At 41.6% G+C, this 17,800-nt stretch overlaps 1 protein-coding gene across 3 annotated transcripts in view; it reads left to right on the forward strand.

The window, feature by feature from the left end:
• LOC115159647 (sarcoplasmic/endoplasmic reticulum calcium ATPase 2-like) overlaps positions 1–17,800 on the forward strand; it is a 71,531-nt gene that overhangs the window by 12,495 nt on the left and 41,236 nt on the right. For all 3 annotated transcript variants that reach the window (XR_003868926.1, XM_029709581.1, XM_029709582.1), the window contains one exon: positions 5,996–6,134. Coding sequence is in view for 2 of the 3 variants with exons in the window: in XM_029709581.1 (XP_029565441.1) it covers positions 5,996–6,134 (139 nt within the window). In the remaining variant the exon portion in view is untranslated. The remainder of the gene's footprint in view (positions 1–5,995; positions 6,135–17,800) is intronic.

Raw genomic sequence — 17,800 nt, forward strand, 5'->3', positions numbered from 1 at the left:
CAACTACAGGACTCTGACCGTGAGAAATAGTATTCTCGTCTGATGAAACAAGACTAAACTCTTTGGCCTAAATCTCAAGTGTCACTTCTGGAGGAAACCTGGCACCATCCCTACGGTGAAGCACGGTGGTGGCAGCATCATACTGTGGGTATGTTTTTCAGAGGCAGGGACTGGGAGACTAGTCAGGATCGAGGCAAAGATAAATGGAGCAAAGTACAGAGAGATTCTTGATGAAAACCTGCTCAGGACCTCAGACTGAGGGCGACGGTTCACCTTCCAACAGGACAACAACCCTAGCACACAGCCAAGACAATGCTGGAGTGGCTTCGAGACAAGTCTCTGAATATTCCTTGAATGGCCCAGCCAGAGCCCGGACTTGAACCCGATCGAACATCTCTGGAGAGACCTGAAAATAGCTGTGCAGCAACTCTCCTCATCCATCCTGACAGAGCTTGAGAGGATCTATAGAGAAGAATGGGAGAAACTCCCCAAATACAGGTGTGCCAAGCTTGTGGTGTCATACCCAAGAAGAGTCGATGCTGTAATAACTGCCAATGGTGCTTCAACAAAGTACTGAGTTAAGGGTCTGAATAGGTCACAACAATAGACTGTCTGCTTAAACTAAAAACACCAACTATTGTTTTCATGTCTTTATTGAACACAGTGTAAACATTCACAGTGCAGGGTGGGAAAAGTATGTGAACCCTTGGATTTAATAACAGGTTGACCCTCTGGCAGCAATAACCTTAACCTATTTGTTTCTGTAGTTGCGGATCAGACCTGCACAATGGTCAGGAGGAATTTTGGACCATTCCTCTTTACAAAACAGTTTCAGTTAAGCAATATTCTTGGGATATCTGGTGTGAACCGCTCTTGAGGTCATGCCACAGCATCTCAATCGGGTTGAGGTCTGGACTGACTGGGCCACTCCAGAAGGTGTATTTTCTTCTGTTCAAGCCATTCTGTTGATTTACTGTTGTTTTGAGTTGTTGTCCTGTTGCATCACCCAATTTCTGTTGAGCTTCAATTGGCAGAAAGCCTTAAATTCTCCTGCAAAATGTCTTGATAACATGGGATTTCATTTTTCCGTCAATTATAGCAAGCTGTCAAGGCCCTGAGGCAGCAAAGCAGCCCCAAACCATGATGCTCCCTCCACCATACTTTACAGTTGGGATGAGGTTTTGATGTGCATTTTTTTTCTCCACACATAGTGTTGTGTGTTCCTTCCAACCACCACAACTTTAGTTTCATCTGTCCACATAATATTTTGCCAGTAGCGCTGTGGAACATCCGGGTGCACTTTTGTAAACTTCTGATGTGCAGCAATGTTTTATTTGGACAGCAGTGGCTTCTTCCATGGTGTCCTCCCATGAACACCATTCTTGTTTAGTGTTTTACGTGTTGTAGAATCGTCAACAGAGATGTTAGCATCTTCCAGAGATGCTAGTCTTTTTAGCTGACACTCCAGGATTCTTCTTAACCTCAATGAGCATTCTGCGCTGTGTTATTGCAGTCATCTTTGCAAGACGGTCACTCCTAGGGAGAGTAGCAACAGTGCTGAAATGTCTCAATTTACAGACAAATTGTCTTACCGTGAACTGACTTTTAGAGATACTTTTGTAACCCTTTCCAGCTTTATGCAAGTCAATATTTCTTATATCTTCTGAGATCTCTTTTGTTCGAGGCATGGTTCATATCAGGCATTGCTTCTTGTGAATAGCAAACTCAAATTTTGTGAGTGTTTTTAATAGGGCAGCTCTAAACATCTCCAGTCTCATTGATTGGACTCCAGGTTAGCTGACTCCAATTAGCTTTTGGAGAAGTCATTGGCCTAGGAGTTCACATACTTTTTCCAACCTACAATGTGAATGTTTAAATTATGTATTCAATATAGATGAGAAATACAATTCTGTGTGTTATTAGTTTAAGCACACTTTGTCTATTGTTGTAACCTGTAGAAATCCAGGTTATTCCAAAGGGTTCTCAAACTTTTTCTTGCCGCTGTATGTACAGTGTAAGTCGGAAGTTTACATACACTTAGGTTGGAGTCATTAAAACTCGTTTTTCAACCACTCCACAAATTTCTTGTTAACAAACTATAGTTTTGGCAAGTCGATTAGGACATTTACTTTGTGCATGACACAAGTAAGTTTTCCAACAATTGTTTAGACAGATTATTTCACTTATAATTCACTGTATCACAATTCCAGTGGGTCAGAAGTTTGCATACACTAAGTTGACTGTGCCTTTAAACGGCTTGGAAAATTCCTGAAAAATGTCATGGCTTTAGAAGCCTCTGATAGGCTAATTGACATCATTTGAATGAATTGGAGGAGTACCTGTGGATGTATTTCAAGGCCTACCTTCAAACTCAGTGCCTCTTTGCTTGATGTCATGGAAAAATCAAAATAAATCAGTCAAGACCTCCGAAAAAAAATAGTAGACCAAGTCTGGTTCATCCTTGGGAGCAATTTCCAAATGCCTGAAGGTACCACATTCATCTGTACAAACAATAGTATGCAAGTATAAACACCATGGGACCACGCAGCCGTCATACTGCTGAGGAAGGAGATGCATTCTGTCTTTGAGATACTTTGGTGCGAAAAGTGCAAATCAATCCCAGAACAACAGCAAAGGACCTTGTGAAGATGATGGAGGTAACAGGTACAAAAGTATCTTTATCCACAGTAAAACGAGTCCTATATCGACATAACCTGAAAGGCCGCTCGGCAAGGAAGAAGCTACTGCTCCAAAACCACCATTAAAAAAAGCCAGACTACGGTTTTCAACTGCACATGGGGACAAAGATCTTACTTTTTGGGGAAATGTCGTCTGGTCTGATGAAACAAAAATGGAACTGTTTTGACCATAATGACCACCGTTATGTTTGGAGGTAAAAGGGGGAGGCTTGCAAGCTGAAGAACACCATCCCAACCGCGAAGCATGGGGGGTGGCAGCATCATGTTGTGGGGGTGCTTTGCTGCGGGAGGGACTGCTGCACTTCACAAAATAGATGACATCATAAGGAAGGAAAATGATGTGGATATATTGAAGCAACATCTCAAGACATCAGTCAGGAAGTTAATGGGTCTTCCAAATGGACAATGACCCCAAGCATACTTCCAAAGTTGTGGCAAAATGGCCACTCCAATACCTTGACTTTGTTGTCCTTAAGCCATCATAACGCCCTGACCTCAACCCTATAGAAAATTTGTGGGCAGACCTGAAAAGTTGTGTGTGTGTGCGCGCAAGGAGGCCTCCAAACCTGACTCAGTTACACCAGCTCTGTCAGGAGGAATGGGCCAAAATTTGCCCAATTTATTGTGGGAAGCTTGTGGAAGGCTACCCAAAATGTTTGATCCAAGAGAAACAATTTAAAGGCAATGCTACCAAATACTAACTGGGAATGTGATGAAAGAAATAAAAGCTGAAATAAATAATTCTCTCTACTATTATTCGACATTTCACATTCTTAAAATAAAGTGGTGATCCTAACTGACCTAAAACAGGGAATTATTACTGGGATTAAATGTCAGGAATTGTGAAAAACTGAGTTGAAATGTATTTGGCTAAGGTTTATGTAAACTTTCAACTGTAAATGTGACTTATTTTTAAATACATTTGTAAACCTGTTTTGGCTTTGTGTCATTATGGGGTATTGTGTGTAGGTTGATGGGTGGGGGAGGAAACCATTTAATACATTTTAGAATAAGGCTGTAACTTACCAATGTGGAAAGTCAAGTTTTCTGAATTCTTTCTGAATGCACTGTACTTATATCACTGTATCATCAAATTAATTATCTGAGTCTCAGAAATGGCTAATATATGAATGTTATCTGATGTTAGTAAGTTATTGATTTGATGAACCATATTTCTAAGGCTACATATTAATATGGGCTATTTTCAGCCCTTTCCTGGGTAGCTTATCAGAGAGAGACATAATACTGAAAAGAGCAAACAAAGCAAGAGGGAAAAAATATATATTCAGCAGTCCCTTAATCAGTTGGTGTGTGTGTTTTTTGTGTTCTCCGACTATGACCAGGCCAAAAATAATTACTAGAGTGATGGGTATGTTTATAGCCGCGGATTTGCGCCCGTTCTTGATGGTTGAGAATGGGCTGTTTCGGCACCTCGAAAGTGCTCGAGCAAAATTACAAACTTCGCCCTCTTGCACCCATTTCAGCAAAAGGGTAGTACCTGCTCTATAAAAGCAAGCTAAGTCTGAAGTTGCCAATGAATTGGCCAATACACTGTGTTTTGTGCTTACTACAGATGGATGGATTTCCAGTGCTACAGAGAGCTACTTAGTGATAGCCCATCACATTACCCTGGAATGGGACATGAGAAGTATTATGCTACTGATGGCCCCTTTATGAAAGTCACACAAATGCCATTTTTTTCTCTTTGTAAGAAATCATTGTAGCATAGGCCTATGCAATGTTTACATTGATTTTACATGCATATTGCACTTTATTTTAGTGTTGAGTAATCGTGTTTTCATTTTAGAGAATAAAGTGTTGATATTCCTGTTCTCATCAGGCATTATGATCGTATGTGGAATCAGCAATACCACCACTTTGTATTTTCTTAAATAAACAATAATTAACTGTATTTAATTTTCCCGCTGTTCCGAAACTGAACCGCGACCCTAAAACAGCAATATGTATTGAACCGTGGGTCCTTTGCGTCCCTACATACAGTACCTCACTCAGCGACGTCTCCCGTTCACTGTGGTTTAAGTGTTTTATCTCTGCGGAATCCCCTGGGGCTGTTGTTTCTGGCCATTAACTCCTCGATCATCTCTCGGGCCTTCTGCTGCACCTCACTGCTCCCGAAGATTTACACCTCACCTCAAAGTCACCCTTGTTGATCTACAACATGCACGCAGGGAGGTTACCTCTACGGGGGAGGCTTTTGATTAGGTGTAGTATTGAAAATGCATTTAAAAGAATTCCATCATGCTGCTGCTACTAAGCAAATGCAATGTCTTAACGTTTACTCTAGCATGCCATATTCAGTTAAATTAGGCTAGCGATGGCAGTTGTGGAAGCCGGCACTTATGGTAGTTGGACATAAATTATATTATGCTCTGTTGAAGTTTGTAAGAGGAGCCGTTATCTGTCAGGTTGTTTGCCATTGTATAAGCAAACAAAGCTTGTCTGGGGACGTTGGAGGTTATGTTGACTAACATGTTCAGAATACCTTTGAATTCTTCTCAGTCTTTGACCAAACTCTACTTCAATAGAGGCGCCTTGGACCAATCAATGCCCACTACGGTTATCACGGCAACTGTTAACAACCTACAACACTTTCCCTGCAGCCTGCATTTTTAATGGAGATGTTGTCTGTGTTCCCATCCAATGAGAGGCCAGCGGGTGTACCCTGTCCAGAGTGCTGCCAGGCTGGCTGCTTGTGACGGTACCTCTGGGAGTAATCCCACAGGGAGGGAAAGGTCAGCAGATTGCTGGTAGTTGATTTGGGAGGAAAGGACGGGGGGTTGGAGGGACGGAGGGTTTAATTGTGGTACACTGTGCTCCAGTCCTCAGCTATATCTGATGGCACACTGACTGTGACGTTAAACATACAAGATGTTAAAAATACAAGTCCATTGAATTCCCAGGGTTGACTGAGACAGGAATTCATTGTTTCCTTAAATCTGAAATTGAGCCCTTTTTAAATGTAATTGCCTTATTTTCATTTGATCCTTTTGTTTTTTTCTTTGGTATGTGATGAGAGATCAACAGATCACCGTTGTAAAAACAGTGGTATTTCTGGCTATTACAGGCTATTACAATGTCCAATGATTTGTTGTTGGATACACTTCTCGTTGGGTTTGCTTCCTTTCCCAGCTTAAGGGTCACTGGTCAAGTGATTGTTCTCATTCTTTAACCATCTCTAAATGCTCTTTGTGTGGGATCTGGTCATCAACCAACACGTGAAGCTTACATTTATCTCTGAATAATACGGATTTAATCTGGTTGATTTTGTCTTACAGGAGCGAAATGCAGAGAATGCCATTGAAGCGCTCAAAGAGTACGAGCCGGAGATGGGAAAGGTGTACCGGCAGGACAGGAAGAGTGTGCAGAGGATCAAGTCCAAGGACCTTGTACCAGGGGACATCGTGGAGGTGGCCGGTAAGATGCTTAGAGCGTTTGGTCAGTAACCGGAAGGTTGCTGGCTCGAATCCCCGAGCTGACAAGGTAAAAATCTGTCGTTCTGCCCCTGAGCAAGGCAGTGTTCCCCGGGCGCCGAAGACTTGGATGTCGAATTAAGGCAGCCTCCCGCACCTCTCTGATTCAGAGGGGTTGGGTTGAATCGAAGACACATTTCAGTTGAAGGCATTGAGTTGTACAACTGATTAGGTATCCCCCTTTCCAATACACTGAGCATCAGGCCCAACAGCCGATTTAGGTGGGGTGGTGTTGTAGTATTGTTAGGGTTAAATAAACACTCCAGGCGAGACTTGAACAACAACTCGAGCCAAAACCTTTGCCCTCCCCTGCTCCATCCCAGTGATGAATGTCTGCTTAGCTTTGATGACCTAGTGTTGTGTGATCACAGAATATTGTTTCAGAGTGCAGGTGTCAGTTTATTAGGGATGTGTATCTTTCCCTTTAACTTCTCTAGGGTAGGGGGCAGTATTTTGACGTCCAGATGAAAGTTGTGCCCAAATTAAACTGCCTGCTACTCAGGCTCAGAAGGTAGGATATGCATATTATAAACATTCATTTTCCATTCTAAATTCAGATCTACTGCTGTTAACCTCTCTCGGGTATGTGGGACGAATCGTCCCACCTAGTCAACAGCCAGTGGAATCGAGTGGCGCAAAATTAAAAAACCTTAAATGCTATAACTTCAATTTCTCAAACATATTACTATTTTACACAATTTTAAAGACAAGACTCATTAATCTAACCACATTGTCCGATTTCAAAAAGGCTTTACAACGAAAGCAAAACCTTAGATTGTCAGGAGAGTACCCAGCCAGAAATAATCACACCCATTTTTCAAGCTAGCATATAATGTCACAAAAACCAAAACCACAGCTAAATGCAGCACTAACCTTTGATCTTCATCAGATGACACTCCTAGGACATTATGTTATACAATACATGCATGTTTTGTTCAATCAAGTTCATATTTATATCAAAAACCAGCTTTTCACATTAGCATGTGACGCTCAGAACTAGCATACCCACCGAAAACATCCGGTGAATTTACTAAATGACTCACGATAAACGTTCACAAAAAACATAATTATTTTAAGAATTATAGATACAGAACTCCTTTATGCAATCGCGGTGTCAGATTTTAAAATAGCTTTTCGGCAAATGCACATTTTGCAATATTCTGAGTAGATAGCTCGCCATCACGGGCTAGCTAATTTGACACCCACCAAGTTTGGCGTTCACTCAACTCAGAATTACTATAAGAAAAATTGGATTACCTTTGCTGTTCTTTGTCAGAATGCACTCCCGGGACTTCTACTTCAACCACAAATGTTGTTTTGGTTCAAAATAATCCATAGTTATATTCAAATATCCTATGTTTTATTCTTGCGTTCAAGACACTATCCGAAAGGTGACGCGCGGATGCGAATCGTGACAAAAAATTACAAAATATTCCATTACCGTACTTCGAAGCATGTCAAACGCTGTTTAAAATCTATTTTTATGCGATTTTTATTTTATTTTTTCTCGTAAAATAGCAATAATATTCCGACCGGGAGACGTTGTTTTCGTTCAAAGACTGAAAGAAGAAAATGGACACATTGTTCTCAGATCGACCACTATCCAAAACCCCTACTGTTTTTCGCCCAGGGACTGCAGAGTCATCATTCCGCGTTCTGGCGCCTTCTGAGAGCCTATGGGAGCCTTTAGAAAATGTCACTTTACAGCAGAGATCCTCTATTTTCAATAAAGAGGCTATAGAAGGACAAGAAATGGTCAGAGGGCACTTCCTGTATGGAATCTTCTCAGGTTTTGGCCTGCCATATGAGTTCTGTTATATTCACAGACACCATTCAAACAGTTTTAGAAACTTTAGGGTGTTTTCTATCCAAACAATTATATGCATATTCTAGTTTCTGGGCAGGAGTAATAACCAGATTAAATCGGGTATGTTTTTTATCCGGACGTGAAAATACTGCCCCCTACCCAAGAGAGGTTAAGCTCATGAACTGGGTGGCCTCTGAGCTAGGGCTGGGCGATATGGCCAAAATATTATATCATGGTATTTTTTTTATAATTAAAGTTCTACATTTGCTTTATGAGTAGTGAGTTTTCTAAGGGTGGTAACACATATTCTAAGTGATATCAATGAGTCTTTCTCCATTCTGGTTGTTTTATACTGTTCAACTTCAACCAAAACAAATTTCAGCACTTATCATTTCTGCATTTCCTGCACTCAATTGCAGTGGTGGAAAAAGTACCCAACTGTCATACTTGAGTCAAGTAAAGATACCTTAATAGAAAATGACTCAAGTAAAAGTCACCCAGTAAAATACTAATTGAGTAAGTCTAAAAGTATTTGGTTTAAAATATACTTAAGTATCAAAAGTAAAAGTATAAATCATTTAATATTCCTTTTATTAAGCAAGCCAGATGGCACCATTTAAATGTTTATTTTTTTATTTACTGATAGCCAGCGGCATCTCCAGCACTGAGACATAATTTACAAACAAAGCATTTGTGTTTGAGTCCTCCAGATCAGAGGCAGTAGATGACCAGGGATGTTCTCCTGATAAGTGTGTGAATTGGACCATTTCCCTGTCCTGTTAAGCATTCACAATGTAACGAGTACTTTTGGGTGTCAGGAAAATGTATGGCGTAAAAAGTACAGTGTTTTCTTTTGGAATGTAGTGAAGTAAATGTTGTCAAACAAAAATGAAGTACAGATGCCAAAATGACTTAACTAAAAATACTTTCAAGTACTACTTAAGTGCTTTACACCACTGCTCAATTGAGAGAATTTCCACACTGCCACGTAGAGCTGCACGATATATGCAAATAACCTAGGACTTATTTTTAACCTGTTGGGGATAGGGGGCAGTATTTACACGGCTGGATAAAAAAACGTACCCGATTTTAATCTGGTTACTACTCCTGCCCAGTAACTAGAATATGCATATAATTATTGGCTTTGGATAGAAAACACCCTAAAGTTTCTAAAACTGTTTAATGGTGTCTGTGAGTATAACAGAACTCATATGGCAGACAAGAACCTGAGAAGATTCTGACCAGGAAGTGGCCTGTCTGACAAGTTGTTGTTCATCTTGGCTCTTTTTATTGAAGACTGAGGATCTTTGCTGTAACGTGACACTTCCTACGGCTCCCATAGGCTCTCAGAACCCGGGAAAAAGCTGAATGATGTAATTCAAGGCCCAGGCTGAAACACACTAGCGCGTTTGGCAAGTGCTCTATCAGAGGGCCTTTAGACTGAGGCTCGTGCATGAGGGGATAGCATGCTTTGACTTTCTCTCTCGTTGAATGTAAACAGGCTTTGCCGGTTGGAATATTATCGCTTTTTTACGAGAACAGTGGCATAAAAATTGATTTTAAACAGCGGTTGACATGCTTCGAAGTACGGTAATGGAATATTTAGAATTTCTTTTGTCACGAAATGCGCCATGCTCGTAACCCTTATTTACCCTTCAGATAGTGTCTTGAACGCACGAACAAAACACCGCTGTTTGAACATAACTATGGATTATTTGGGACCAAACCAACATTTGTTATTGAAGTAGAAGTCCTGGGAGTGCATTCTGACGAAGACAGCAAAGGTAATAACATTTTTCTTATAGTAAATCTGACTTTGGTGAATGCTAAACTTGCTGGGTGTCTAAATAGCTAGCCCTGTGATGCCGGGCTATCTACTTAGAATATTGCAAAATGTGCTTTCACCGAAAAGCTATTTTAAAATTGGACATATCGAGTGCATAGAGGAGTTCTGTATCTATAATTCTTAAAATAATGTTTTTTGTGAACGTTTATCGTGAGTAATTTAGTAAATTCACCAGAAGTGTTCGGTGGGAATGCTAGTCACATGCTAGTCACCTGCTAATGTAAAAAGCTGGTTTTTGATGTAAATATGAACTTGATTGAACAGACATGCATGTATTGTATAACGTAATGTCCTAAGATTGTCATCTGATGAAGATCATCAAAGGTTAGTGCTGCATTTAGCTGTGGTTTGGGTTTATGTGATATTATATGCTAGCTTGAAAAATGGGTGTCTGATTATTTCTGGCTGGGTACTCTGCTGACATAATCTAATGTTTTGCTTTCGTTGTAAAGCCTTTTTGAAATCGGACAGTGTGGTTAGATTAATGAGAGTCTTGTCTTTAAAATGCTGTAATAGTCATATGTTTGAGAAATTGAAGTAATAGCATTTCTAAGGTATTTGAATAACGCGCCACGGGATTCAACTGGCTGTTGAGTAGGTGGGACGCAAGCGTCCCACCTAGCCCAGAGAGGTTTTAACTAAATGTTGCAATTGCGAATTTAGAGCAAAACTGTTGGATTCATGGAAATACAATGACTATTCTAATTCCATAGTTAGAATATAATAGCGGGCACTTTGAATACAGTGTTTGAGATGACGACAAATTAAAATGCCAGGGAGGAGTTATTGTGACAGGGTAGGAACTAAAGTTTTGATACGTGTTTCCTAGGGGACCCTATAAGCTTTGGCTACGTTGCATGTTTTCTCATAACTACTTCTTGTAGCTAACAACTTCTTGCTTTGGACATTCCTCTTTTGATTTAGAAGATACTGTTGCACAAACAGGATGCTGATTTAGGTCCACACCATCACTGGTATTATCAGGCTGTATTAGCTAGCTACGTTTGCTCTTACTCAGTACATTTATTAGCTAGCTAGCGATTAGCATTAGCGGCTAACAATTAGAGTCTCAAGATTTATAGCAACTTTCTAAGAAAAGAAACTAGCTGTTTGCTGATGTAAGAAACACAAACCTATAGTGTCATTATAGAATGCTAGTGGATTTATATTAAGAAGCAAAGTGAAAACAGCATTGTTGTCATCAACATTGTTGCATGTGCTGCATTGACCATGCAGACTGAAGGCAAGTGTCTCATGGTTGAGGAAACATCAAATGCGCTCTTTGAGTGACAGGGGATGTGGCTAGGTCTGTGTGTAAAGTGTCATGGAGAGAGATGACTCAAAGTATCGAAGTAAACTATAAAGAATGACACTACACATGGCGTATCACATTTAACAAACCAAACATTCAAATACCAGTAAAGTAAAAACCCAAACCGGTCCCTGCATCAATACTGGTATATCATAAAATACGGTATACCGCCCAGGCCTACTCTGAGACCTGTGTGTGTAAATTATGTATGTCTATGGTGTATGTCATAGGGCTGGGTGATATTCATTTGATTAATTAAAATATATGTTTTAGCGTGGTATTCCAATACCTCTATTCCAAGAATAGTGTTTAAAAAATAAAATTAAAAAATCAGCTTGTGCTCATGATTTTGGTCTTGTTACCTTCGCTCCTTCCCATTTACCCACACACACCAAGCCCCTCCCCCAGCCACACTATGAGTTTTTGGTTTTAAATATTTTTTTTTCCACAAAATGAAAATCACAGTGCCGTTATCACAAAACTACCACTAACAAGTCTCCATCTTACAGGGAAAAGGAAATGAATACCTCACGCAACAATGCTGTAACATTTCTAGGAGGGATACATTTTAATTTTATTAACCAGAGCTGTAGTGCACAAGGGAGAGCAAGAGGCTCGAAGCAGAGCAGCAGCTCATGTGAGTGACACTGGGAGTAGGGAGGGGGAGATATAGCGAACAAGTTGACTCGTGCTGGTAGATTTAAGTTATTGCTAGTTACACTCAGTGGGCAGTTTTTATTGGTTTCACTCCTACAGAAAGCGAGTCAGGTAGCCGTGACTTGCTATATAAAGCAGACAGACGGGCATAGGCGTTCAGTTACTGTTTGAATGAATGCTAGAATGGGCAAAACGAGTTTGGTATGATCGTCTGTGCCAGGCGGGCTGGATCCTGTATCTCAGAAATGTCCAGTATCCTCAGCTTTCACGCGCGACGTCTAGGGTTTACCAAGAACGGTGCGACAAACATCCAGTCAGCGGCAGTCCTGTGGGCTAAAACAGCTTGTTGACGAGAGATCGAAGGACATTGTCAAGAATCATACAAGCATACAGGCAAATAACGGCGCAGTACCACAGTGCTGTGCAAAACAGCATCTCAGAACATACACAACTCGTCGATCCTTGTCACGGATTGGCTATTGCAGCAGACGACCACACCGGGTTCCACTCCTATCAGCTAAAAATCAAAAAGAAGCAACTCCAGTGAGCACGCGTTCACCAACACTGGACAATTGAGGAGTGGAAAAACATTGCATGGTCCGAAGGATTCCGGTTCCTGTTGCATCATGCTGATGGCAAAGGGTGGTCTGACCTGGAACTAGATGGGTGTACCCAATGAAGCTCTTGGTGTTGTAGCCTCTCTCCTCATTTAATTTTTTGTTCTGTCATTTTAATTCCATCGATTAGCCTCTATCCCCTATCTTGCCACACAGAGGCTCTGACTGTACCCTAGTGCCGGTTTGAAGACTTGTGATTGGATGACGACGACAACAAGCTACACCCGCCACTCCTGTGAAAAACGAGCACGAGCAACATAAATTATACAATGTTATCTCTCCGCGGGAAGTGGCATGTAGACCATCTGCGTTGTGAATGCACGTGAAATTGTTCTTATCGTTTTAACGGAAGACCGCAAATGTTTTATGTTTTTCCATTAAGCACATTTTTCCATAATTAGTCACATGGGCACCGAGACATTATTTTACTCAAATAGAGAAGTGAACATTTCTAACTATTACTTCTATTAGAGTTAAATAATGTCTCAGTGTTTCGGTGTCTTAACTCTCAAATTGCGCTCAGAGCAGACACTACTAAAACAGGAGTGTCAATGATTCTTGAAAATGAATGCTCAGTTTGTCGCGCACTCCATTGCGGTTACCAGGTACCTCTAGCAGCATTTACTGTTTTACTAGGGGAAAGTGGATACCTAGTCATTTACACAACTGAATGCATTCAACCGAAATGTGTCTTCGGCATTTTCAAATCAAATTGTATTGGTTGCATACACACAGTTAGCAGATGTTATTGCTAGTGTAGCTAAATGCTTGTGCTTCTAGTTCTGACAGTGCAACAATATCAACAAGTAATCTAACAATTCCACAACTAATACACACAAATCTAAGTAATGGGATGGAATATATATATAAGGATGAGCAATGACCCAGCGGCATAGGCAAGATGCAATAGATGGCATAAAATACAGCATATGCATAGGGGATGAGTAATGCAAAATATGTAAACATTAAAGTGGCATTAATAACGTGACTTGTGATCCATTTGTTAGAGTGGCCAATGATGTATGTATGTAGGCAGCAGCCTCTCTGTGTTAGTGATGGCTGTTTAAGTCTGATGACCTTGACATAGAAGCTGTTTTTCAGTCTCTGTCCCAGCTTTGACGCACCTGTACTGACCTTGCCTTCTGGATGGTAGCGGGGTGAACAGGCAGTGGCTTGGGTGGTTGTCGTCCTTGATCTTTTTGGCCTTCCTGTCACATCAGTTGTTGTAGGTGTCCTGGAGGGCAGGTAGTTTTCCCCCGGTGATGCGTTGTGCAGACCACACCACTATCTGGACAGCCCTGCGGTTGTCGGCATTGCAGTTGCCATCCCAGGCGGTGATACAGCCCGACAGGATGCTCTCAATTGTGCATCTGTAAAAGTTTTAGGTGACAGGCCAAATTTCTTCAGCCTCCTGAAGTTGAAGAGGCGCTGTTGAGCCTTCACCACACTGTCTGTGTGGGTGGACCATTTCAGATTGTACACCGAGGGGTGCTCCCTCTGCTGTTTCCTGAATCCACGATCATCTCCTTTGTTTTGTTGACGTTGAGTGAGAGGTTGTTTTCCTGACACCGCACTCCGAGTGCCCTCACCTCCTCCCTATAGGCTGTCTCATCTTCGTTGGTGATCAAGCCTACTACTGTTGTGTCATCTGCAAACTTGATGATCGAGTTAGAGGCGTGCATGGCCACGCAGTCATGGGTGAACAGGGAGTACAGGAGGGGGCTGAGCACGCACCCTTGTGGGGCCCAAGTGTTGAGGATCAGCGGGGTGGAGATGTTGTTACCTACCTTCACCACCTGGGGGCGGCCCGTCAGGAAGTCCAGGACCCATTCGCACAGGGCTGGGTTGAGACCCAGGGCCTCACGCTTAATGATGAGCTTGGAGGGTACTATGGTGTTGAATGCTGAGCTGTAGTCGATGAACAGCATTCTTGCATAGGTATTCCTCTTGTCCAGATGGGATCGGGCAGTGTGATGGCGAATGCATTGTCTGTGGACCTATTGCAGTGGGTCTAAGGTGACAGGTAAGGTGGAGGTGAAATGATTCTTGACTAGTCTCTCAAAAGCACTTCATGATGACAGAAGTGAGCGCTACGGGGCGGTTGACCTTTAGTTGAGTTACCTTTGCCTTCTTGGGTACAAGAACAATGGTGGCCAACTTGAAGCATGTGGGGACAGCAGACTGGGAAAGGGAGAGATTGAATTTGTCTAAACACACCAGCCAGCTGGTCTGCGCATGCTCTGAGGACGCGGCTGGCAACCTTGCGATGGTTAACATGTTTAAATGTCTTACTCACGTCGGCCACGGAGAAGGAGAGCCCACAGTCCTTGGTAGCGGGCCACGTCGGTGGCACTTTGTTATCCTCAAAGCTGGCAAAGAAGGTGTTTAGTTTGTCTGGATGCAAGATTTCGGTGTCTGTGTAGTGTCTGGTTTTCTTTTTGTAGTCCGTGATTGTCTGTAGACCCTGCCACACATCTCGTGTCTGAGCTGTTGAATTGCGACTCCACTTTGTCCCTATACTGACATTACGCTTGTTTGATTGCCTTGTGGAGGGAATAACTACACTGTTTTGTATTCGGACATTTTCCCGGTCATCTTTCCATGGTTAAATGCGGAGGTTCACGCTTTCAGTTTTGCGTCAATCCCAATGCTTATGAGACCTGTTACTTTTCTAGAATGCCTTCTACAAGAAGTTAGTCGTTTTTAGTGAAAGTGCATTATGCGTGGTTCTGGTAAAATTTGTAACACACACATTACCTACTCCTTCAAGGGTTTTCATTTATTTTTTACTGTTTTCTACATTGTATGATAATAGTGAAGACATCAAAACTATGAAATAACACACATGGAATCATGTAGTAACCAAAAAAGTGTTGAACAAATCCCCAAATATTTGAGATTCTTCAAAATAGCCACCCTTTGCCTTGACAGCTTTGCACACTCTTGGCATTCTCTCAACCAGCTTCAAGAAGTAGTCACCTGGAATATATTTCAATTAACAGGTGTGCGTTGTTAAAAGTTAATTTGTGGAATGTCTTCCCTTAAAGAAACATTCAACGTTTTTGAAATTTTCCGTATTGACTGACCTTCATGTCTTAAAGTAATGATGGACTGTCGTTTCTCTTTGCTTATTTGAGCTGTTCTTGCCATAATGTGGACTTGGTGTTTTACCAAATAGGGCTATCTTCTGTATACCACCCCTACCTTGTCACAACACAACGGACTCAAACGCATTAACCTGTTAGGGCTAGGGGGCAGTATTTACACGGCCGGATAAAAAACCTACCCGATTTAATCTGGTTACTACTCCTGCCCAGTACCTAGAATATGCATATAATTATTGGCTTTGGATAGAAAACACCCTAAAATTTCTAAAACTGTTTGAATGGTGTCTGTGAGTATAACAGAACTCATATGGCAGGCAAAAACCTGAAGATTTCATGCAGGAAGTGGCCTGCCTGACAAGGTGTTGTTGTTCTTGGCTCTGTTTATTGAACATTTAGGATCTTAGCTGTAATGTGACACTTCCTACGGCTCCCATAGGCTCTCAGAGCCCAGGAAAAATCTGAAGGATATCGAGGCAGGCCCAGGCTGAAACACATTATCGCCTTTGCCAAGTGGCCGATCAGAGGACAAAGGGCTTAGGCGCGTGCCCGAGTCGACCCATGCTGTATTTTCTTTCGTCTGTTTACCTAATTGCAGATTCCCGGTCGGAATATTATCGCTTTTTTACGAGAGAAATGGCATAAAAACTGATTTTAAACAGCGGTTGACATGCTTCGAAGTACGGTAATGAAATATTTAGAAATCTTTTGTCACGAAATGTGCTGTGCGCGTGACCCTTATTTACCATTCGGATAGTGTCTTGAACGCACGAACAAAACGCCGCTGTTGGAACATAACTATGGATTATTTGGGACCAAACCAACATTTGTTAAAGGAAGACCCAGCGTTACCTCTGCTGCAGAGGATAAGTTCATTAGAGTTAACTGCACCTCAGATTGCAGCCCAAATAAATGCTTCAGAGTTCAAGTAACAGACATCTCAACATCAACTGTTCAGTGGAGACTGTGTGAATTAATCCTTCATGGTTGAATTTCTGCAAAGAAACCACTACTAAAGGACACCAATAAGAAGAAACTTACTTGGACCAAGAAACATGAGCAATGGACATTAGACTGGTGGAAATCTGTCCACATTTTTAGATTTTTGTTTCCAACCACTGTGTTTGAGAGATGCAGAGTAGGTGACCGGATCATCTCTGCATGTGTAGTTCCCACGGTGAAGCATAGAGGTGGTGTGGGGGTGTTTTGCTGGTGACATTCAGTGAATTATTTAGAATTCAAGGCACACTTAACCAGCATGGCTACCACAGCATTCTGCAGCGATATGCTATCCCATCTTGTTTTTGCTTAGTCCCACTATCATTTTGTTTTTCAACAGGACAATGACACTTCACACCTTCAGGCTGTGTAATGGCTATTTGACCAAGAAGGACGGTGATAGACTGCTCAATCCGATGACCTGGTCTCAGTGTACCAAACATTATGAACACCTGCTCTTTCCATGACAGACTGACCAGGGGAAGGCTATGATTACTTATTGATCTCACTTGTTAAATCCACTTCAATAAGTGTAGATGAAGGGGAGGAGATGGGTTACAGGATTTATAAGCCTGGAGACAGTTGAGACATAGATTGCCTTTGAACGGGGTATGATGGTAAACGCCAGGTGCAATGGTTTGATTGTGTCAAGAACTGCAACGCTGCTGGGTTTTTAACACTTAACAGTTTCCCGTTTGTATCAAGAATGCTTCACCACCCAAAGGGCATCCAGCCATCTTGACACAACTATGGGAAGCATTGGAGTCAACACAGGCCAGCATCCCTATGGAATGCTTTCGACACCTTGTGGAGTCCATGCCGACAAATTTGAGGATGTTCTGAGGGCAAACGGGGTGGGTTTGTAACACACGGTAACACCTTATTAGGAAGATGTTACTGTAATAAATTATACAATTGTGAATTTTACTACTTGACATACAGGGCCTTCGGAAAGTATTCAGACTTTCTCCACATTTTGTAATGCCACGGCCTTATTCTAAAATGTATTTTGAAAAAAAGCTACACGCTACCCTATAATGACAAAGCAAAAACAGAATTTTTGAAATGTTTGCTAATTTATTAAAAATAAACTGAATATCACATTTTACGTAAGTATTCGGACCCTTTACTCAGTACTTTGTTGAAGCATTTTTTCCCAAAATACAAGCTTGGCACACTTGTATTTGGGAATTTCTCCCGTTCTCTGCAGATCCTCTCAACCTCTGTCAGGTTGGATGGGAAGTGTTGTTGCACAGCTATTTTCAGGT

Source organism: Salmo trutta, chromosome 23 (genome assembly GCF_901001165.1).
Source record: "Salmo trutta chromosome 23, fSalTru1.1, whole genome shotgun sequence".
NCBI classification, from domain to species: Eukaryota; Metazoa; Chordata; class Actinopteri; order Salmoniformes; family Salmonidae; genus Salmo; species Salmo trutta.